This window comes from Monodon monoceros, unplaced genomic scaffold (genome assembly GCF_005190385.1).
Source record: "Monodon monoceros isolate NGI ecotype Baffin Bay Population unplaced genomic scaffold, NGI_Narwhal_1 Super_Scaffold_5, whole genome shotgun sequence".
Taxonomy (NCBI): domain Eukaryota; kingdom Metazoa; phylum Chordata; class Mammalia; order Artiodactyla; family Monodontidae; genus Monodon; species Monodon monoceros.
Window position 1 is genome coordinate 12,172,618 of NW_021703782.1, and position 24,187 is coordinate 12,196,804.

General features: G+C 41.2%; 1 protein-coding gene across 5 annotated transcripts in view; it reads left to right on the plus strand.

The window, feature by feature from the left end:
• EBF2 (EBF transcription factor 2) overlaps window positions 1–23,883 on the plus strand; it is a 192,104-nt gene extending 168,221 nt beyond the window's left edge. Inside the window, exons 11-16 of one of the 5 annotated variants that reach the window (XM_029203855.1) lie at window positions 5,244–5,332; window positions 6,881–6,946; window positions 7,030–7,207; window positions 9,478–9,663; window positions 17,588–17,755; window positions 23,274–23,873. In XM_029203855.1, coding sequence (XP_029059688.1) covers window positions 5,244–5,332; window positions 6,881–6,946; window positions 7,030–7,207; window positions 9,478–9,663; window positions 17,588–17,755; window positions 23,274–23,305 — 719 coding nt within the window. In that variant the 3' untranslated portion in view covers window positions 23,306–23,873. Of the gene's footprint in view, window positions 1–5,243; window positions 5,333–6,880; window positions 6,947–7,029; window positions 7,208–9,477; window positions 9,664–17,587; window positions 17,756–23,273 lie in introns of all 5 variants that reach the window. The other 4 variants (XM_029203858.1, XM_029203856.1, XM_029203857.1 and 1 more) reach the window with 4 other exon arrangements.
• The last annotated feature ends 304 nt before the right edge of the window (window positions 23,884–24,187 follow it).

The following is a 24,187-nucleotide window of genomic DNA, read 5'->3' on the forward strand; positions in this document are numbered from 1 at the left end:
TGTTGGAGGATGTGTGACATTCCACTCGTGGGAAAAGAAGAGCTGGGCCAGGAAATAATGGGGGAAACCCTGACAAAACCTCCCAGATCCCTCCCCCAGTGAGAACAAGCGACACAGCAGAAACTAGATCTTGAATGGAAAGAGTACACTCAACAATTCCATGTCCAGAGAAGTTGTCATTAATATGTGAGGAAAACAGAAAGACATTCTCTTATTTCAAGGGCCCCGACAGAATTCAGTTCTTATTCCTACTGAGGTAAGCTGACTGCTGGAGAACTGATCAGTGAGGAATGCAAGAAAGGAAAAGTTATGGTACCACAGGACCACTGGTCAGAAGAAAAAGCGATTAAACATATAGTATCTGAATTATTGTTAATATGATGACAAAGCTTAACATAAACATGAAAGTTAATGTCTTAAAGGGACAGATCATAGAAAATCTAATAATAGGAATATTAGCTGAAGAGGATGAACCATCAACAAAAATGTAGAAGTACAGAGAATGAGGTGGGGAGATTAAGGGTAAGCAACAGTTTTTTTTATATGTGGAGGGGCTCCATAGACTCAAACAATTAGGAAAAATAAAATACTTTTATAGAAAGCCAGAGGGACTATTTTAAATCAAAATAGGATGTGCATCTTCCTAATCACTAGAGAAAAACATATACATTAAAAACCTATTAGACATACAAGGAACATGCAGAAGGATAAATTTATAGTAGCAATTATGTATAAAAGATGTTAAATAATATGATCAAAAAGATACATTAAATAATACATCGAAAGCATTTCCCGTGGAACACAGACAAGACTAATATGAATTCATAAAAAACTGAATAAATTTCAAAAGGCAGATATTCTGCCGGCCACCTTTTTGAATCCAGTGCAATTAATTAGAATAAATAATTAAGAGTTTAATACTCAATCACCTAGAAATTTTAGGATATTCTCTTTGGAACTAAAGGAAGACAAAATTAGAAACAGGACTATTCAGAATGTTGTAACAAAGTTGGTGCGGGGTGAGGGACTGTGTGGAGAGTGATAAATAGAAGAGTAGAAATTTTAAACAAATATTCTATTAGATTCTATGCTAAAACATTTAAAATATTAATGAAATGCATGATTTCTTGATGGCTTATGGCTATTCAGGGTGAGTAGCATGAATACTACTGGGGTAGTAGTTGGGGTATCTTGAATGGGAGGAATCTATGGGTCATCCAGGTGGACATTTCCAGCCAATACTTGGATAAATAAGGCTGAATCTTGGGCAAGCTATCTGAACTGGAAGTAAAGATTTGTCATAGCATGTGGCCTGACATGGGAATCCTGGGGGCACTAATGAGGTTGCTGAGGAAGAATGTATAGGCAAGCAGAAGACTGCCTTGGCAACAAGAAGCATCAGACGGACAGAGGAAGCTGAGCAGTCCTCAAAGTAGGTTGCGATTGCCTAAGTGGAGCAGCAGGGGTGAAACAGGGCAGTGTGCATTCAGGAAAACCAGTGAGGGCTTCCCTGGTGGCGCAGTGGTTGGGAGTCCGCCTGCCGATGCAGGGGACACGGGTTCGTGTCCCGGTCCGGGAAGATCCCACATGCCACGGAGCGGCTGGGCCCGTGAGCCATGGCCGCTGAACCTGCGCATCCGGAGCCTGTGCTCCGCAACGGGAGAGGCCACAACAGTGAGAGGCCCGCGTACCGCAAAAAAAAAAAAAGAAAGCCAATGAGTTGAAGTATTTCCAGCAGGAGAGTTTTTCCAGTGTCAAATGCTAACTTGAGTTTAAGATAAGAATGGAAAATTTCCTCTTGGTTTGGCTAAGATGTTATTGGTGACTTTGACAAGAGCAGTTTCACAGGGGTTCTTTCAAACTTTGAGTCAAGAGATAATATCCATGCAATATAAGTTTTATAGTGCATAGGATAAAATATAGAAAGCTTCTCAATTTATTTTTTCAAAGCTGGTATAAAATAAAATTTCAGAAGCCAACAACACCGTGCACACTGTCCCAGTTGCTAACATGGGCACACAAATCCCCGGCAACAATAATAGTAACAGACGCATGTTGAGGGCTTAAAATGTGCCAGGCAATATTCTCAGTAATGTAATTGATTTCATCCTCCCACCAGCAATCATAAGAAAACAGTAACAAATTGTATTCAGAAGTATACTAAGCAAATTATATACCACATCCATGAGTCAAGGATTAATTGTGAAATATTGAGAAATCTACTCTAAAATACAATTTAAATTGGTCCAGGGAGAAAATTCATATGACTGTAATTTCCTAAAATTCTAAGAAGTCCTGATAAAAGCCCTTATCAAAACATGATAACTAGGGCTTCCCTGGTGGCACAGTGGTTGAGAGTCTGCCTGCCAATGCAGGGGACACGGGTTCGTGCCCCAGTCCGGGAAGATCCCACATGCCGCGGAGCGGCTGGGCCCGTGAGCCGTGGCCGCTAAGCCTGAGCGTCCAGAACCTGTGCTCCGCAACGGGAGAGGCCACAACAGTGAGAGCCCCGCGTACCGCAAAAAACAACAACAACAAAAACATGATAACTAATATCTATCTCAAATAGCCAACATCACATTTGGTGCTGAAGTGTTAGTGTCATTCCCACTTTAAAGGAAAAAAAGTCATCCTCTTTTCAGACACTTTTTGGGAAGTTTTAGCCAATACAAGAATGGGATTCAGAGAACTAAACAGAATTAATATACTTATCAAAAGGAGACAAAATGATTATCACATATAGATGCTCTGAATGTACAAACCTAAGAATGAACAGAAAAAATAAGTACATCTGTCAAGGGTTTGGTTACAAAATAAGAGACAATTACTATTGGTTAAGATCTTTTACCTGCAAAGAACTGTGCTGGGGGCATGCTACACATTGTTTCGTTTAATTTTGACAGCAAACCCATGAGATGGCTTTTAAACAGAAGTTCACAGAAGTTAATGGCGGAGCTGGAATTTAAACCCAAGATCTACTTGACTCTAAAGCTGATTCTCTTAATGACTATAGTACATACCACCACACACTCTCCTCACACACACTGCCTGTGCAGACACATAACAACCAAAGTGTTTCTAGGTGCTAGTAAAACTCTTAGAAAATATGATGAGGGAGTAATCATATTCACAATAAAATCAACAAAAAGTGAAATACATAGCAAAAAATGAAAACCAAAAATCTTATTACCTGCACGATGAACAGTACACATTTTACTGGTGGACCTAAAGAATTCGTATATGTATGTATAAGCAACACCCCCCCACCCCGTGTGTGTGTGTGTGTGTGTGTGTGTGTGTGTGAATGTGTGAATGTGTGAATGTGTACTTGCCAGATCTTGGAGTTGGGATGGTCTTTCTACCTGTAATACCTAAGGACAGATTTGGACATAATGTTGTAACATGGTGACAGAGTGTTAAAAGTATTAATATGTAAAGTGTTTTTACAAGTAAAAAAAAAAAAAGGCCTAATTCTCAATAGAAAAGAGTGCAGAAAGTATTATAAGCAGTTCATAAAAGAAAAAATTAAAATGATCAGCAAGTATAAGAAAAAAACGTCAGCCTCACTGATGAATAAAGAAATGTAAGTTAAAATGACCACATGCCTTGCTGGAGGGAGTATAAATTTATATGTTCTTCTGAGGAGTGGTTTGACAGTATGTGTGAAAGGCCTTAAATATAACTCATAATTTTTTCTCTGGTAATTCTAATTCTTAGAATTTTCCAATTGAAAGAATTAAAGTTATGCACAAAGGATAATTTTTGCTCTGATTTTTATAATAGTGAGAAATTAGGACCACGTTAAATGCCAAACATTAGGAAGCCATTTAAATAAATTATAGACCATGTCATAGAAAAATATGCAGGAATTTAAAATAATGTTATAAAAGAATATTTAATAACCTGGGGGAAATTTTGATATATTTTTAAATGGATAAAAAGTAGGTTATGGAATGGTGTGAATAGTATGCTCTGAATAATTTTAAGTATGTGTGTGTGTTTAAATCTTGGAGGATATAAGCAAAAATGTCAACCCAGATCATCTCTAAAATGGTGAGATTATGGATGATTTTATTTTTGCTTCTATATTTAAAAATTTTAATAATTTCTTTAAATAAAAGGTGTTGCTTTGAGAGTTCAAATAAAAGAAACAAATATTTATAAAACATATATGCAAAAAGTAAGATTGGGCTTCCCTGGTGGCGCAGTGGTTGAGAGTCCGCCTGCTGATGCAGGGGACACAGGTTCGTGCCCCGGTCCGGGAAGATCCCACATGCCGCGGAGCGGCTGGGCCCGTGAGCCATGGCCGCTGAGCCTGCGCGTCCGGAGCCTGTGCTCCGCAACGGGAGAGGCCACGACAGTGAGAGGCCCGCGTACCGAAAAAAAAAAAAGTAAGATTAAAAAGGAAATACACCCTCCTGTGTTTACTGCTGCCTAATGGGAGTGCAGGTGATTACTATTTTACCCTTTATATCTTTTTTCTTTACTTTGATCGTGTATTAATTTTAAAACCATAAAATATAAGCAACAAAATTTTAAAAAGTAAAGGGGGAGAGGAAAGAAGGACAAAGGATAAAGGAATCAACCCCCAAAACTCTTTAGCACAGTAGAAATGCCAAAATAGGTCCTTCATTCATTCATTCCCTCACTCATTCATTTTACAATTGCTGACACGAAGTGCCTATTATGTGCCAGGCTCTGTCTCCAACAATGAGAACACAGTGGCAAAACAGAATAAGTGTGAATTCTGCTCCTATGGAACTTGGCAGTATCTGGTGAAGCCTGACATGAAGTGAATGTATAACAAAACATAATTGAAAATTCTGAAAGTCTATTATGCATTAAGAAGAGGGTTTTATGAGAATAAACTCACAGAAGGTTTATATATGTATGAACGTAAATATTTAAGAGCATGATTAAGAAAAAGTGATGTTTAGGAGAAGAATTACTAGATGATGAAGGTATACTGGGGAAGGAGGCAAAGAGGGAAGCAGGGAAAAGCATGTAAAGGTACTTTGTCATCTTCCTAAGAAACTGGGATGGGATATGGTTGATTGTGTAATGTTTCTGATTATTTGTGAGTGAGCAGAGAACGATAAGTATGTGTACTTACGGCAGAAATGATAAAATAATTATAATAATCCTGAAATTTGGAGACCTTTCTATTACCCATGGCAGACTTAATTACAAGCTTTGCTTTATGGCCAGTTTATATACTCAAAAAGAAGACTTTTGTTTTTCAGCATTAAATGAACCCACCATAGACTATGGCTTTCAGAGACTGCAGAAAGTCATCCCAAGGCATCCTGGAGATCCTGAGAGATTAGCTAAGGTAAAATGCTTTGGAAAATGACACGTGAAAACCTTCTTGGAGAATTTCAGCAAACTTAGATAAATCTAGCGACTTAAGTCTCTTTAAAATTAAATTAGGCATTGAAATTTGGCTAAGCTGGAGATACAAGATGCGCATAAAATATCTACTAACTGTGAAATATGTTATGGTCAATCTCTGAGGAAATATGAAATCTGAAAAGTTGGGCCTATGAAACCAACACACTACAATTATTCAGCTTATAAAACATTGCCAACTTTATGAAAATAAATAATTATATAATTGCTTAAAAGTATAAGTTCCCATTCCTTTGTATTTAAACATAATTTTGTTTACCCGTAATTACAGGGACATAGTAATCCACAATCAAGTATTCACGGAAGGCCTAGTACATACACAGATATTTAAGGAAGTGAAAAACACATCCATATATAATTTCTATGAAATGTATCTGTTTCAAATGAACTTGCTCACAAAAATTATATAGTGAATCTGGCCCATTATTTTAGCTTTCTTTATTTAAAAATACGTCAGGGCTTCCCTGGTGGCGCAGTGGTTGAGAGTCCGCCTGCCAATGCAGGGGACACGGGTTCATGCCCCGGTCTGGGAAGATCCCACATGCCACGGAGCGGCTGGGCCCGTGAGCCATGGCCGCTGAGCCTGCGTGTCCGGAGCGTGTGCTCCGCAACGGGAGAGGCCACAACAGTGAGAGGCCCGCGTACTGCAAAAAAAAAAAAAAGTCAATTTATTAGGTATTAATTAATTAGAAATTACAAAATTTTAACATTTTTATTTACATTTTAAGCACATACATTATAAAATGCCATGTTCTCTTTTCTGTAGTGTGAGTGAAATTCAAGTACCGCAGTTGCTTCTGCATAGCACCTTTGTTTTCCTCTTGGAAAAGTCCCCAGCCCCACCATTAAATTAGATGATATCTAGAAAGTAGGTTAATAGCAATTTAAAAGGCTGTTAAAAACAGAAGGTGGAAAAGACAAAATGAGAGGAAAGGGATTACTGATTACTAATTCTCTCTGGTTAAAGTGAACAGGGGGAAATATTACTGAAAGAATTCATCTTTATTAGAGTAAAATTTTGCAGAAGGCATTGCCAAGATAATTTCAGTACTCTGGACAACTCCTTGGCAAGCAGCTAAACTCAGGTCAATCAATCATTTTGAGGCTATTTGGTTAATTAGAATACCAGATTTTTTTAATGGAATGGTCTGTAAGTAGTTTTTAATGGAACTCCCATGACGTTATTAATTTTAGCCAACTTTACCCTTAATTTGGCTGTGTTTTGTTTTGGTAGCCAAGCTATTTGTGGAGCCCTTTTATCGAGAAGTATTTCACATAGATATGCATTTATAGGGGGATTCATACGTGTGATCATATTCTACCTGTCAAACCAAATATAGGACCTCTTGGCTAGTTACTTACACTTTAGGGGGATGCCTGGACTTTCGATTTTTATATGTAATTTTCCTTTGTGTTGGCCATTTGGGGTTTTACCTTTGCTTATATCCCACCCTTTCTTTTCTTTTTCTAGGAAATGCTGTTGAAAAGAGCTGCAGATCTGGTGGAGGCGCTCTATGGGACACCACACAATAACCAGGTTAGGTGCTCCCATTTTGCACTCTCTTGAGTTCAACTCTTATTGCTCGATAAAAACATTCACCTCAACCTGCCACTTTGTAGGACATCATTTTGAAGCGTGCCGCAGACATTGCTGAAGCCCTGTACAGTGTCCCCAGGAATCCCAGCCAGATCCCAGCTCTCTCCAGCTCTCCAGCTCACAGTGGCATGATGGGCATCAATTCTTATGGCAGCCAGCTTGGGGTCAGCATCTCAGAGTCAACACAGGGAAATAATCAAGGTACTACCTTTCTCAGAGTCAAAAGGCAAACATCTTATACATTTAAAAGGCTGGTTCTGCTGGAATGGAAGGAGTTAAAGCTTGATTCTTATGCCATCAAAAGAGTGTGTCCCAGGGCTTCCCTGGTGGCGCAGTGGTTGAGAGTCCGCCTGCCGATGCAGGGGACGCGGGTTCGTGCCCCGGTCCGGGAAGATCCCACATGCCGCGGAGCGGCTGGGCTGGTGAGCCATGGCCGCTGAGCCTGCACATCCGGAGCCTGTGCTCCGCAACGGGAGAGGCCACAGCAGTGAGAGGCCCGCGTACTGCAAAAACAAACAAACAAAAAAGAGTGTGTCCCAGATAAGCAATGCAATCATTGGATTATCTCAACATTAGGTGTATTGTTAGACTTTGAGCTCTTTAGGTACCTGGCAGAATCCTTTAACTGGAAACATTTAAGAATAAGATTAAGTATTGTGAATTTAGAAGAGTTTAGGCTTACTAAAACTAGATTTACAGGTATTGTTTGAATAAAATCTACACTTCTGCTATTGTGATCATCACACTGAATAATGGAAAGGAGCTGAGTTATTGCTATTCTTGTTAATTACACACAAATTCCTAGTGCCAAGGGTGAATGGCTTAGTTTGGTAACTTCTATTTGTGTATTATCTCATATATATATATATGCAAAGGTATACAAATATATAAATACAGCAACACAGTTAACAGTGCTTCTACCTGTGAAGCATATTGAGTAAAGGTTTTTGTCATTGAGGTTGATTTTATTAAGGTGCTAAATTTATCATAAATCATTTTTTAAAAGGAGTAAATGTTTCTGCTGACGTACCTCACCTTGGGATAGTTTTATTTCTAATTCTATCATCCATTGCAAGGGAATTCCTCAGTCTCACGCTCAGGGTGAGTTCTTCTTACAGAAATATGGGTGGGACATATTATTACCTTTTTTTTTTTTCCCCTAAATTTGGGTCATTTCTTAAATAGCTTTAGAGACAGTTATCCTATGTGGGTTGTTTCAGGATAGATTAGGTGAGGTCTCTGTGCTGGGGTTTCAGAAGTATGGGGAGGACTCATCCCACTCCGGACTGGATCTCCGTGCATTCGGTTGCGGATGCTTCCAAGTCTTTGGTCAAAGAACAGCCCATTTATTTATTTTTTTAATTTATTTTTTTAAATTGAAGTGTAGTTGATTTACAATGTTGCATTAATTTCTGCTGTACAGAAAAATGACTCAGTTATACACATATGTACATTCTTTTTTATATTCTTTTCCATTATGGTTTATCCCAGGGGATTGGATATCGTTCCATGTGCTATACAGTAGGACCTTGTTGTTTATCCATTCTAAATGTAACAGTTTGCGTCTATTAGCCCCAAACTCCCAACCATCCCTTCCCCTACTTGCCCTCCACCTTGGTAACCACAAGTCTGTTCTCTGTGTGAGTCTCTTTCTGTTTCCCAGATTGGTTCATTTGTGCCATATTTTAGATTCCACATATAAGTGATATCATATGGTATTTGTCTTTCTCTTTCCAACTTACTTCACTTAGTATGATAAGCTCTGGTGTTATCCATGTTGCTGCAAAGGGCATTATTTCGAAAGAACAGCCCATCTAGATGAACTTATCAATGCATTTTAAATGAAAATGTTCCCCACCCCACACAGCAGGGCATGGTAACAACTTCAGACTTCTATAGCTGTGATCTTCAGAGTGCTAGCGCCTCTTGAAATGTTATCAGGATGCCTTTTCCGCGTCACACCCAGAAAAGATGCTATATTATGTTAAATTTGGGAAACACTAGGTTACCAAAGTTAAACCGGTTTATTCATTCTCCAGGCCCTTCATATACGAATCTTCAATATGCTATGGTACGCACCATCTGCCAAGCTTTATTTGACCACAGAACGCTTTTCTCAGTGGTACCCATCAGTATCTCAGAGGGCTCTAGCGTTACATGAAGTAGGATTTGGGAGATGTCACTGCCGTTAGTCATTCACTCCTTGGTGTGAGTTGGAGATGTTGACTGCCAATGGGAAAGAGGAGGAAGGGGGGAATTACAGGGATATGGTTTTGTGCGAGATGGGGAAGAGACAGGAAGGTATAAAAAGTTTGAAGACAAACTGCAGACTTTTCCACTACAGCCCACAGTCAATTCTATAGACTGGGGGCCATGTGGACCTATGCTGCCCTATTTGGTCTGTGCTGTGTGTGTGTGTGTGTGTGTGTGTGTACAGGTTCATTTATCTGCGCTTTCTCTCTCTTGTCCAGGATACATCCGCAACACAAGCAGCATCTCTCCGCGGGGCTACTCTTCCAGCTCTACCCCTCAGCAGTCTAACTACAGCACCTCCAGTAACAGTATGAACGGCTACAGCAACGTCCCTATGGCCAACCTGGGTGTCCCAGGATCTCCAGGATTTCTAAACGGCTCCCCCACAGGCTCCCCTTATGGAAGTAAGTGCCCTGTCCATCCCTCCAGCTCTCCCTGTCTGTCTCTCTATCCCTGGGTTTTACTCTTCAGCCTTTTGAGGGAGAGTAGCATTCCAGCATCTTACTGACTCACGGAGTGGTCCTTCCTGCCTTTTGTACTTTTCCTTTAGTGGACTTGGGTTCATCTGGTTACTCAAAGCTTTTCAAGGGAGAGAAAAGGAGTGAAACGATTCCCTTTTTACAGGGAAACAATAGATGTGGCTTCTGTAGACGAGAGCAAGGAATTAAGATTCCAACTCAGTTAACATTCTGTACACTCTTCATTAGGCACTTTCAGATGCAGTGTTTTATTTACTCTTCACAAGAATTCTCTGAGGTCAGTATAGGCAAGGGTTTAGTTAACTGACTTGTGCAAGATCAGACAGCTAGAATGGAGAAGGACAAGAATCTGGACACAGAGTTGATGACTCCAGGTTATTCTGTGTAACACACCATCTCCCTTTTCACTTTGTTACATGGCTCTCCCCTCCCTTATGTACCTCCAGAGAGACGGAACTTGACTGCCGGTGACAGTGTAATATATGGGGACAGAAGCTCTTAGTCCTAATCTGTGGGCTAGCAGCAAGCTAGACGTTCTAGGAAGTTACGAAAACTCATTCAGGTGGCTTTGGGGGCTAAGCTGGGACCTTGCACAGTGAGCCCAGGAGCCTCAGAGAAGATGAGGCTACTTAGGGCATATTTCAGGCTGGGAGAGAAGCCACCGTGGAGAGTCTGAGTGACTGAGCGGAGTGTCCTTGAAATGCTGTACCTTGTTGCAAGGCTCTGCTGCCCAGAGCGGTTCCCTCGTGCCAGGAACAAGGGGGAGTCAAGGCCATTTCTACCGCAGCTCGGGAAGTGGTGCCAAGGGTCTGGAGGCCACTGCTCTCAGCCTTTGGGCCTGTGGTTCCCTGGGGACACACATCCAGGAGTTACTTCTGGGTTATCTGTTCAATTCATTACACTCAACACTCATACTAAGTGTGGTGAAGATATAGCAGGGGCTGGTTCTCCCAGGACAACTAAAATCTCGTTGCTGCAAAGACATGAGTTCTTCATGGTGTCCTGTCAGATGGCCAATTAGATCAATGAGATCAGAGGGACCTAGGAAACCAAACTGTTGCTTGCTTTATTTATTTACTTACTTACTTACTTGTTTTTAACCTTCTCTTGTTCCAAAAATGTTCTGGGGGAATATTAATAGTCAGATGGGCAGTATGAAAGTGTAAAATAGAAACTATAAGAAACATAAAAGAAAAAAATACGTATCAGAAAATGAGATGAAGCCAAGGGTTAGAATGGATGCCGTCTGGTCTATTCAAGGGAGTCATTAATTTGGTTCAGAGGCTTATAAGATGGTAAAGCAAAGAGACAAACACTATTTGTTATAAAATTTTATGTCCACACATTATTATTAGTAGCAATAGTTGTAGTAGTAGTAGCAGCCGCTCAAGAGAAACCTGATTTTTCTGTGGCTGAGACCTTGGAGAGGTTTCTCCCATGCAACCTCGTGGAGAGGGTACCCTATGTGCAGAAGGGACCACATCTTCAGTAGCCCCTGCAAGTGGTACAAGGACAAAAGAGCCATTGTGTAAATAATGTCACATGATAACGGTCACAACAGTAAGAGTAATTTACAGTCACATTCTACCTTACAGCTTAAAAAGCATGTTCACACATAGAGTCCAATCAGATCCTCACAATCATATAATATGGATATAATAATCATAATAATTTATTATGTATATAATTTACATGTTTATATATTTATTAATATAATTTATTATACTAGTATCATCACCATTTTCCCTTCTAAGATATGAAGGGTTATTAAATGACTTACTCAAGGGTTCATTGCCAATAAACAGTAAAAATGTGGCTAGATCATATGTCATCAGATTCAGGAGATCATGTTTTTAAATTATTCAGTAATATTAAAAATATTTCATGTCTTTATAACACATTATTAGGCTGAGCCGTATGAAACCACCTCTTCTTTATTTCCAAAATGTGTCATTTCATATGTTCGATCATACACAAATGGCTGAACCACGTGAAATTCTCATTTTTGTAGGTCAAAAATGGTTAATATAACAATACAGTGTTTAGTGTGGTGATGGGTGAGGGAGAGAGAAAAAAAAGACAGGAAGGAGTGGGTGGGGTGTGGGTGGAGAGAAAGAGAGAGACAGAGAGAGAGAGTGAATGGATGAATGAAATTGCCCATCTGGTGTGGATGGCTTGATGTTTCTTACTAGATAATTCATTCGGTAGAAAGGGACCCTTCCCACTCCAGCAAGTGACAACTTCCTTCCACTACCCTTTCTTCATCGGTCAATCCCACTGCCACAAGAAAAACAGTAACACCCTGTCTTCAAGTCACCCATTAAAACAAGAGAGCATGCACAAAATAGAAAGAGGAAGATGCCCTGCCCAGAGGGAGTGGGAAACACAGCAGAGAATGTCCTCTTGTTTCCTACTGGGTCTGTGAGACCCCTTGCACCTTCCTTTTCTGAGGAACGGTCTGAAGGAATTGCAGACTGGGACTGGAATTCCAAACAGTGCATTCATTACAATAAAATCCCCTACTGCAAAAATACTGAATACCCTATGGAGTTCATTACAATAGCACGTGACCTGTATTTCTACCCAGCTAAGTCTCAAATTCTCTGGGAAATACAAAAAATTTGTTTTAAATAAAAAAAATTTTAAAGCTCAGGGGGATACCATTTCATCAGTTCAGTTGCTTGTGTCTGAAAACACCCTTCTCTGATTTTTCATTTTATTTTTTAAACCAGTCTGATGTGGCTGGGCCATGCCACGGACCAATCACTTGCCAGAGACATTAAAAAGAAATAAAGTCAAACCTCTCAGTCAAGCTGACTTGCATGACGGCCAACGCAGAGTATCAAAAACCTGCATCTTTACTGTTTTTGCTCTCACACCACTTCAAAAATGGCCAAACAGATGTTTTTTCAATTCCACATACAAACTTCACTTCCTGGCGGTAGCAGTATGTGCCAAGTTCCAGCTCAGTGCAAGTTTTTATGGCTGAATTCTAAACCCCTGACAATAGGAGGTTATAATGAAACGCTGACAGACCCCTTAGCGCCAACAAATGCAATGGCTCGATGCAAAGGAGGATGTGTGCCTGGTGAGTTCCAGCTGGGACGGTGCAACCCAATCAATCCTTAGAAGAAGAAAAGTGGTTTTTCCTTAACTCCCCATGTTCACAGAGATTTCTGGGCTAGAAGTGCTTGCCTTTACTTTGGCCTCTATCCACAGAGAGAGGTGTCCAGAGAAATTTTCAATTTCAAGTATGTGTGATCAACTTTCCTAAAACAGTACACTCTGGTGTCCCCAAAGATGTTCTACTCAACAAGCCTGCAACACCCAAGGGACCACTTCTTCCAAAGTAGAATAGCCACCAAGCCCATGCAAAGTTTGGAACAGGATCCATACAGACAGAATCCTTCATCCCTGGCCTCAGGGATTCCTACTTCAGTTATATAGTCTTAGAGTCTGTCCCAGGCCTCAATATTTTCATGTTTTCAAAAATAAGTATCAAGACATTTTCTGTTGTAGAGTGTTAAATGATTATGGTAGAACATTTAGAACATGTGGAAATAGTTTTTAAAAGAAAGTACCCTCCCATCGTAAAAAAAACACCTTGTTAATATTTTGGTGTATTTCTATTGTCTCTTTCTTCAGAAAGGAAAAAAAAAATATCCTATGACAATTGTAACATTCTCACTGTAGACGCATTGAAAAGCACGCCTATGTAAAAAAGAAAAGAAAAATGACACTATTTCTATGCAGAGATAACCATGGTTAACTTTTAAAGTATAGCCTTGCAGTTATGGATAGATACATTTTGAAAATTTCTGCTCTGATGCACAGCTAATGGGTTTCAGCCATAAGATCAATGAAAAAGAGAGCAGAGGAAAGATGGCAAAATTCTCAGTCACAGATATGAAGCTAGGCTCCATAAAATCCATCAGTGCAGGCCTGTGTCCTAAGAATGGAGAACAGACATTAGGAGTGGCGTTTGCATTGCAAAGTTAAGTACAGTCAACAAGCTTCTCCCAGGAATTTGTGAAAGGACAGGTAACAGACAACCTTGTTTCCAGGCAGTAAAGCCTTAGATCAAAGAGGCACATTAACATCCAGGAAAGCTATTATGCCTATTGCTCAGGATTATATTCTTTTTTCCCAAAGAAGTAGAGATTTTCCGTTTGTTTCTTTTAACAGCTTTTGCTGCTTTCTGCTACATCAAAAGTAATACATGTTCATTGTAGGAAATTTTGAAAATACAGACAAGTAAGAGAAAGAAATGTAAGAATCTTCACAATTCTGTCAGCCAGATATCGTCATTAAAAGTTTGGATGTATCACATCCTTCTAGACTTTTGCTTCTTGTATTTTTTTAAAAAAATAAAAGTGGGCTCATTGTCCATGTTATTATGTAATCTGCTTTACTCATCTGAGGAGGTGTATCTTTCCATGCCATTAAATATTCTTCTCCAATATTAGTTTTAATGTTTGCACAGTGGTCCATTTTATGGACCTAATATAGTTTACCCTATTGCTGGTCACTTCACTTATTTCCCAGTTTTTCAAGACTATAAAAACGCCCTTGGATTTTTTTTTTCACATTTATGATTATCTCCTTGGGATTAATTTCTAGAAATTAAATTACCGGGTTAAAAATATGCACATTTTCAAATACTTTGATACATATTATTGAAGTCCCTCCAGAGAGGTTAGTACTCCCCTTAGAAAAGGAATAGTATCTGTTTCCCCGCCCTCTTAAGTTCTCCTTAATCTTTATCAATTTGGCAAGTGGAAAATAACACCTCATGACTGTTTTAATTTACATATGATTACTAATCGGTTTGACCGTTTATAGGTCTATAAAGGCCTTTTGGTCATTTTCATTTTTCCTTCTGTGACATTCCTTTTCACTTCCCTTGCCCATTTTTCTAGTGGGATGTTCTCTGATTAATTTATAAAAACTTATTAGCTACTGAGAATCTGAATATATCTAAAAAATTATGACAGATATTTTTCCTAATTTGTCATTTGCCTTTTCTGTATGTGTTACGGAAATATTTTTGTCATGTCTTACGATGTTCTGTTTAGGTTTGGGGGTTGAAAGGATTAGGTGAATTACATAGCTTCCTAATTTTTCTACTAGCTCCTTTATAATTTTGCTTTTACAAATAACTTAGATTTACTTTCGTGTTTAACACGAGGAAGCACTCTAAATTTTGTCTCCAAATGGCTAGCATATTGTTCCCATGTGTTTATTTCCCCACTAATTTGAAATGTCACCTTTATTAAGTTCTAATTCTCATGTATACTCAGGTCTGTTTCTGGACTCTATTTTCACCAAGGATTTGTCTGCCTATTTCTATGCTAGTATAACACTGATTTCATCTGTGTAGGCTTATCATAAGTTTTAATATCTGTTAAGACAAACGCCTCCTTAAAAAAAATTTTTTTAACAAAACTTTCTGGCTCTAACAGTGTGGTTGTTGTTTTAAATAGATAAATATAGAAGTTATGTTTGTTGACACACACACAGATTAAAATTTCCTTTAGGCTTTTTATTATAGCCGCATTAAATTTTAAATTTGGATGTAATTTGACATTTTACAAAAATTCTGTTAAAAATATTTTAAATGGGCATGTTACAGCTCTGTGCTTATTCAGCTCTGTAACAATTCTTTTACACCACCTGGTGAAGCCTGAAGTGACTCCTTTCCCACTGAGAGGTGGTGGCCATGCTAATGAGCATGCTTTTAGATCTGTTACTAAAAAAGAAGTATTTGTAGAAGTGAGTCATATGCTGAATATACATGGAATTGAGTGTGTGTGTGTGTGTGTGTGTCTAATTCACATTATAAAAACCCTCCTCTATCATGGTGTATGAGGGGAGATTCTGCTATTGCAGACTCAGAAACCAAGGTGCCATTTTGGTGCTCGCATGGATCACATAGTATGGCAGAGATTTCATGGTGGTCAGAATCAGGGGCTCCTGATTCTCAGCGTTCCTTTGGCCTCTGATTCTGTGCCTTACAGAAAGAGGAGGGGACTCACCCACCCACCCTGCTCACACACACACATTTCACTGACGCTAAAACCAAGGCTAGAAGAGGAGATTGACTTGGAACTATGAATAAGATCCATTCTCAGTGCTTAAACCTGTATCCTCTTCCATAACAATAGTGAATTAGCCAGATTTCTTCTTCATTTGCATCTTCAAGTATTACATGAGATTCTTTAAGGATTTTTTCCTCCTTTCCAATTTTTTCTCTTTTTTATTGACATATAGTTGAATTACAATGTTGTGTTAATTACTGCTGTATAGCAAAGTGACTCCGTTATACATATATATACATTCTTTTTCATATTCTTTTCCATTATGGTTTATCACAGGATATTGAATGTAGTTCCCTGTGCTACACAGTAGGACCTTGTTTATTCATTCTATATATATCGATACCACCATTTTTTTCTTTTGATTCATATTACTTGTGGAAAGACCGAGATGTATTTGGATGCTTCCTTCTGCACTGCCCTTTAAATCAGGACCACTTCAGGATAAGAAGTTTTTAGATAAAGCTCTTTTTTTTTGAAGTCTTTGGTTTGTCGTACGGCTGTAAAAGACATCATATTGGAGGTATGCTGTATGATTGCTTTACATAGGCAATTTGTGAACACAGCCCAAAGTCTATCTTTATATGGAGAGGGGGGAAATGGGGATGGAGTCTTCCACAGGATATCAGAATACTGGACCTTCAATTCACCTCGTACTTGGTCTTTGAACCATAACTCGCACTCATGTTCTCACTTTCAGATTCACTTTGTGGAGTATCTGGACCACTGATGATATGAAGTAGAGGTCAGCACTCTTAGCCTTTGTCACGGCCTTTGCCATTACATTCCAGTAATTCTTTTACCAAGTCATGTGACTTGGGCAGTTCAGAATTCTGGACATTATGCTAAAATGAGCCCCTGAAACTTGACCTCATACTATAAAATGCCATCTCGAACAATTCTACCCTTGTGAACTCAAGTTTACCCCTTTCTCGAGCAAGTTGAACCTAGGAGGAGATTATCTTCTTGTATGATGTGACTTGGTGGAATGTCTGACATTAAGACATGGGGCCCTTCGTTGTGTAAATTGCCTTTATTTTTCCTGGAAATCCACAACACTTAGTTTTTGGCTTCCTTTAAGTCAGTTTAATGTTAATATTGGTACTTTTTTCTACACATCACATCAGAGGAGGCTGACTTGCAGCTTTATTTCCCAGGAGCTCTGAAAGTAGAGGAAGAAGGAGGTAATCTCTTAAATGTTAATAAACTTTTACATTTAATGAGGAAGTGGCCCATAGAGATGGTGCACTCAGAGAAGATGCCAACCCTACAGATCAAACCTCCGGTGCCCTGAGAATTGCCAGGGAAGCACATGGCTCCCAGACAGGACTACTTTTTAGGGTAAAACAAGAGGTTTCTGATTTTTAGTAGACTGGATAATTTTTCAGTTGTTGGTCTTAGCCTTCTCTTGTCGAGCTTCTACTTGTGGATTAAGACCTATCACAATTTCATCTCCTGCTGACACCTTCCTGACTCTTCCAGGCAGAAAAGCACTCTGCCCGCTGTATCTCAGCGTCGTGGACACTCCTCCAACAGGACAATGACCCTATTCGTTTTTTTTGTTTATTCCTCCCACGGGACAGGGCAGGGACCTTGTCACATTCAACTTCTTTTTGAATCCCTGGAATCAGGAACAATGCCTGGAATAAATTCGTAATTTCTCAAGCAATGTGTAGAGGTTGTATGTACTGAAGAGAGAACTTAACTCCTAGATCTTTCTCTTTCTAAAAAAGGATTGTGCATTTGCTTTCCAGTCATGTCATCAAGTCCCACTGTTGGATCTTCCAGCACATCCTCCATCCTCCCATTTTCCTCTTCAGTTTTTCCTGCTGTCAAACAGAAGAGTGCCTTCGCCCCCGTCATCAGGCCCCAAGGTTCCCCTTCACCTGCTTGCTCCAGTGGCAATGGAAATGGATTCAGAGGTAAGCAAAGTAGCACCGTGGGTATCGGCATGATACATGTGCCACAGGGTCCGCAAAGTAAGAGCAAACAGCTCAGCATCCTTCTGTATCTCTAGTCATTTACCTACAAGGAGATGCTTTGGTGTTTTTATCATGAGACCCGAATGACTTGTACAGCTGGGCTAGTTCTCTATCCAAGAGCAAGACGGGGGAATAACAGAGAAGGCGGACAGCTCTGCAAGGACACAAATTAACTATGGTGGGGTCACATATACCCTCTAGGAGCATCGGACTCCCCAGACCTCTGCTTTTCACAAGGCCATGTCACTATTTCCCAGAAGGGGCCTGGCCACCACGGCAGATGCTACACGGTGACTACTGCTTACCGAATCAGCTTGCCATCTGCAGTGCATTCCCAGTCCCATGGCATGAATGGACAAGATCCGTCAGGAGCCACGAGCAAGTTCTGAGAATTCTGGTTACATGCTGGTCAAATTGATAGCGGGTGCCTGATCAGGGGTGGGGTAGGGAAGAAAGAAAAAAAGACATACTGGATCTAAGAACAAACATTCATATCCCCCGTCAAACCCATTTTTGAGCAATGTCCTAAAATACAATATGGCATGACATAGCACGAATGTGATGAGTACATGAGAATCTAATCATCTCATCGTGAATGGGAGGCAGTTGATGGCAAAAGAGCAAATTGGAAACTGCTGAACGCCAGGGAGCTTAACGACCCACATGATTTTTAGGCAGCTCCCTGCGTCTTGACATGAAAACATTCACGACAAGCAGTGTTGGATAGAACCAAAGAGGGCAGAGATTTGCTTTGGTTAACCCCTCGTGGATCAAAGCCTCTGAGGTCAGCAGAGCCTCGAATGGGCTGTGCTGTCCCTGGAATGGCATCTGCCTAGTGGCTTTATGATTGCGCAGGGGTTCCCGAGCCTCTGGGGACACCCGTGAGGGTGCACTCGCCCGTTGTGGCCAAGCACAGCTCTGGGAGGTACGTCAGCTTCCTGACACATTCTACCATTAGAGCGATGGTACCTCCTTGAAGTCAAGTGACTTGACAGACAAACTGTGAAATAAGAGTTGAAAGCCCAGCCCTCAGAAGAGCCCCTAAAAATTCTTTTGCTTCTAACTAGACAAAGCAGCTGGGTCTACATGCCGCCCAGCATGGGAATAGTTGGAAACATCTGTATATTTGAATGAAAAAAATATATATATATGTATTTGCTTCTTATCCAGATGTCAGATCCAGAGAGAAACAGGCTCAGCCTGTAGCTAAGCGTCTCCACCTGCCGCACCTCCCAACAAAGGCCAGTGGTTTCTAGCCTGTCATTAGGGGACGTGCTCAGAACTTTTCCCACGATGGCTTCACCTCCAGACTGGGATAGGAAACAATTGCTGAATTTTTGCTGCATATTCCCCTCCCCTATCTCCCCTTCAGCAGTATGACTCCCCTTTCCAAGTACTATGGTTTCAGTCATGTCCCTTAAACCTGGCAGGGTTGCAGCAACATGGATGGACCTAGAGATTGTCATACTGAGTGAAGTAAGTCAGAAAGAGAAAGACAAATATTGTATGATATGGCTTATACGTGGAATCTAAAGAATGGGTACAAAGGAACTCGTACCTATCTACAAAACAGAAATAGAGTCACAGATGTAGAAAACAAACTTATGGTTACCAGCGGGTAAGGGGAGGAGGGATAAATTGGGGGATTGGGATTGACATATACACACTCCTATATATAAAACAGATAACTAATAAGGACCTACTGTAGAGCCCAGGGGACTCTACTCAATACTCTGTAATGGCCTATATGGGAAAAGAACCTCGAAAAGAGTGGATACATGTATATGTATAACTGATACACTCTGCTGTACAGCAGAAACTAACACAGCATTGTAAAGCAACTAAACTCCAAGAAAAATTTTTTAAAAACCTGGCGGGGGCCACACAGGTTTCGTTGGGGAACTGCAGAGTGAGAGGCCCAACAAAGACTAAGGGCAAAGGGCAAGCGCAGGTGCAGGAGGAGAACAGGAGGGGTACAGCCCTTCCTTCATTCCAGGCAACTCCTGCAAATATTTTCAGCTTCACTTGGAGGAAGAAAAGTGCAACTTGACTGCCCCTTGCCGCCCCTCCCCCAGCCCCTCTCTCACGCAGGGACTGAGTCAGGGGAGCAGAGCTGGTTGACTCAGACCCTTCTGGGTCTGTGCTGTCCAGGGAGACCCATCTGTGGGGCCTGTCCAGCTTGCAGCCCTCAGGGAGCTTTCACTGGCAGCCATGGCCTGGAATCCCCACCCTGCTAGTGGCTGCAGGCCCAAGGGCCCCTGTGGTGTCACCTGGTCAGGGTGCAGTTGTCCCAAAGAGCAGGGACGGTCTGTGTGGTCACAGCAAGGTTTCCTGGTGGAGGCGGCAGCAGCTGAAATAACCAGAAGACCCCCTCTAGGGTCCTCAGCCATGCGAGCTTCTGGCACTACCAGTGACACAGTGTCTGAGCAGCACATTCTTAACTGTGTGTGCGGGAGTGACAACAGAGTTGGTTACACACAGACACAGGTCCTAGGCTCTAGTTCATTTCTATAGAATCACTGAGAAGTCCTGAGCCTCTTTGAGGTCCTACAACTCCTCCGAATTGCCCTGGTGATTTTAACCTTGAGGAGAAGGATGGGGGCCGGGATGGAGGAGGAAACGGTGGAGGGGAAGCAGACAGCAACATTTAAATTAGGAGCTGGAGACTGAAAAACAAAGAACTATGAAAATACAAAGTAGTGTGGAGAAATAGGAGAGAATTCCGAGGGGAACCTCAAAGGCTACCAACTGTGGGAAGAACACGGAACTTGACTTCAACAGACACTGCAGGCTGTACCAGGGCATCCCTACCAGTCACTATCATCGGAGAGCCTCAGTCTCCTAGCCTGTTAAACAGGAGAACTGATCGCTCTATCCCAAGGTGGTTGAGAAGCAACGTGTGCGAAGAAGTAGGAAAGGTGAAGGACATTTTATACATGGAGCTGACAGGGGATGCCTTCCAGAAGCCTTCACTCTGGTTCTTCCTCATTTTGGACGGGTGACTAAGCAGTTCAAGGTCCAGCATCACCAGGTGTCCCGTTGGTGCAGAGAGGGAGAGAGCCACGCTGACCTTGAATACGCTGCCTGCAATCACTGAATGAAAGGATCCTGGGGTGATGGGGGCTGAGTGGCAGGACGCTCCATCCCTTTAGGGACAGTGGGAGGGTGTAAATGTGGCCTGAGGTGGAGGGTGATCACAGGCTGAGAGGGAGTTTCTTTCCGCTTGCTCTAAGCTGAGGTGGTATTAGTCACCCGCAGAGGGACTGTGCAGCCAACACTCTCCGAGACTCGCTGACCGTGCCTTGATCCCACGTGCAAGGTGCTGAACCAAGTGCCTTATAGGAATTACCTTGTTCCAGCCTCTTGTGTGACCCAAAGGCGAAGGTCATACTGGTATCACCATTTTTAGCTAAGGAGCTTGCCCAGGGCCACACAGCCAGTGACTGATGACTTGAACTCAGACATTTTGACCCCAGAGCCTGCACTCCGACAGCCCGCTGTCTCTCTGGGGACAGAAGTAGTATAGGTCTTCTCTTCACCGTTCGCCCGTACCAACTTTCCACCTGGACCGGAGAGGGATCATTACATTCCCATGAAATGTCAAAGGTAAAAAGAAACTGGACAAAGTGCAGTTAAGGATTCTCCCAAATAACTGCTGGTTTCTGTCTGTTGGCTACGGTTTCTACAAGCAAAAAGTCAGGGTCACCACGGAGCAGAGCGCAGCCCACGCAGTGCCTGGTGTGAGACCAGGGAGAAGGAAAATCCATGAAACCTGTTCTCCAGTCGTGCAGTGGATCTTGTTCTCGGAGAGGCTCTGCCCTTTTAATAAGCTCCTTAGATAACTCTCTGAGGACGCAGGAAAAGGAAGGGGCTGATGAGTCTGAAGTGTAACAGACAAGTTAAAGTTGAAAACGTGAGCCCGAAACCTACTGCTGGGGAGCTATACATGCAGTGTTCATTTTCCCCACCTTCTACCTCATTTATCAGGCATTCACAGTTGATGAGTATAGATCGTCGAGATAATAGTATACACTGTGCCAGATTCGTTTTCCAGCTCCCTCCAGGAAAAAAAAAAAAAAAAAAAAAAAGAATAAAATAAAATACCTCCTACACTCTGGGATAATTACCAGGGTTGCTATATCTCCAAATCATTGGGGAGTGTCCAGAATTGAACTGCCTTTATTGAAAAGTTACATCGATTCAATATATAGTAATACAGGCAAAAATAATTAAGGGTTTGCTCGCCGCTGTGTAAGACCTTAATCTGGATCTCACAAACATTCAATAAAGGCTGTATGGTCAGGGAAATAGATGGCTGACAATTTTGCCTGAGAAGACTGGCTGGCAAGGAGAGAAAAGGGAAGAGGAGAGGGATAGGGGAAGGGAGGGGTGGGGGAGAGAGGAGGGAAGGAGGGAGGGAGAGACAGAGAGACGTGTTGGAAGAAGCAGGAAGAATTTTGTCCATTTGCTTATCAGGTTAGTCAACACCGTTCAGCAAAATGCTTCTATGATGTTTGATAAGCCCTTTAGATGGGGCTTAGACAATAAAACTCAAAGGATCAAATCCTAGATGCAGTGTGAAGTTTGGACACAAGGAAACTATTCTGCCAGTTTCCAAGAATGTGAAAATTCGATGGGTTCATCACCCGAAAGCCAAGGCCAGAGGGTTGTGTTTTGCTGTGTGAGTTTTCCACATTGTGCTGATGCTGCTTTATTTCTCATATCGAGGGGAAACCTTGGACCTGATGCCAGCCAGACAGGCATTTGCAGTATCCTCTTGACAGAGGGGCGCTGGACACTGCGCTTGGATTGGGGGTGAAGAGTAGAGATTGGGATGACTCCCAACTTAGGAACTAAATTAAGTCTTTTGTTCCAGTGGATCAGCATCCCTTAGTGAATGGACATCACACACAGCAGTGAGCCCCAAAGGAAGATGAGCTAGTTAGGAAAAAAAAAAAAACTCCTCCGATTTCAGCTAGGATGGATAGAAACCTAGGATGGATAGAAAGTCCGATTTGTTATAAACGATGCCTAGTAAGTAACTCAATAGGCTTGGCACCTGGAGTATATTTTCCTCTTCCAACCATATAATCTAGAAATTATTTTAGTCTAAGAGTGAAAAATATATTAGACATATATTACAATTTAGTTTACATGTTTATGTCTCTTATGTCATGTATACAACCCATTAATGTAAAGCAAAACCTAATTTCTGGCCTCCCAAGCAAAACTTCAACAAGCTTTGTTTATGTTTCAGTGATTCAGTAAGGCTCTGGTGCCTCTCATTGGCTGTCTGCTAGACCAGACCTGGAGAAAATGGGTTCCCATATCGGCTGAGGGCACCATCTCCCTGGACGGTACCAGACTGTCCATCCCAGGCCCCGCCCCTCTCTCTGGTTTCTAGACCTTAATGTAAAGAATCTCTAAGTCTCATGCCTGTGCCACTCTTCCCTTGCAGCCATGACCGGACTTGTCGTGCCCCCAATGTAAAGAAGAGGAAGAACTGCTTTCTTATAGCACAAAACTGCTTACTCTGATGGACCAATAATGAAGAAAGCACTAGGAGCTCTCTGGGGAAAGTTGTGCCCCAAGTGAACATGATGGACAGATCTGGGTTTGCAAGGAGCTGCCTCTTACCTGGTCTCACGTTTCTTGTGTAGCTCTGATGGTAACTACACAAACTGACCCTCTTGGGAACAAGGACAAAAGATGTCATTGACGTAGTCAGTGCTAAGAGCAGAAATGCAATTCTTTGTTATGAACATTATGAGAACCACCTTCCTATGTTTGTAAAATATTTAAGAAAAAAAATTGGCAAACGATTCATGCTTAATATTTTGGATACTATTTGTTTTTCTTTGTAGGAAAAAAAAGTTGAAAGTTTCTATTTTCTATGAAGCCTTTCAGATACCAATTTAGTTTATGCAGAAAAAGAAATTGAACAAAACAGGGTACCAGCATGGAAGACTTTCTTAAAATGAAACCTGAATTGAATGATGAAATGTTGTTGTATGTGTGTTTGCTTATAGTTTAATCTCTTTAAAAAACAAACAAACAAGAAAAACAAAAAGGAAAAATTTTTAAATGTTTTACAATTATTTAAATAAATAAACGTGTAACTTATTGTAAGTAGAGGTAGAAATTAAGACCTTTTTGGAAGAGAGAGGAATTTCTCTTCCTGATGTAAAATGGAAGTGATGCAAACATGTAGTAACAAGTTTAAAAGGTGTGTGATTATTACTGCAGTTACTTACTAGACTCTTATCCCCCATCCCACATCCCCCTCTTTTTCCATCATTTTACTGACCCACAGGCAAGAACATGTATCTTATATAGAACAACCCGATGCAGAAACGATGCAAGTCCATGCAC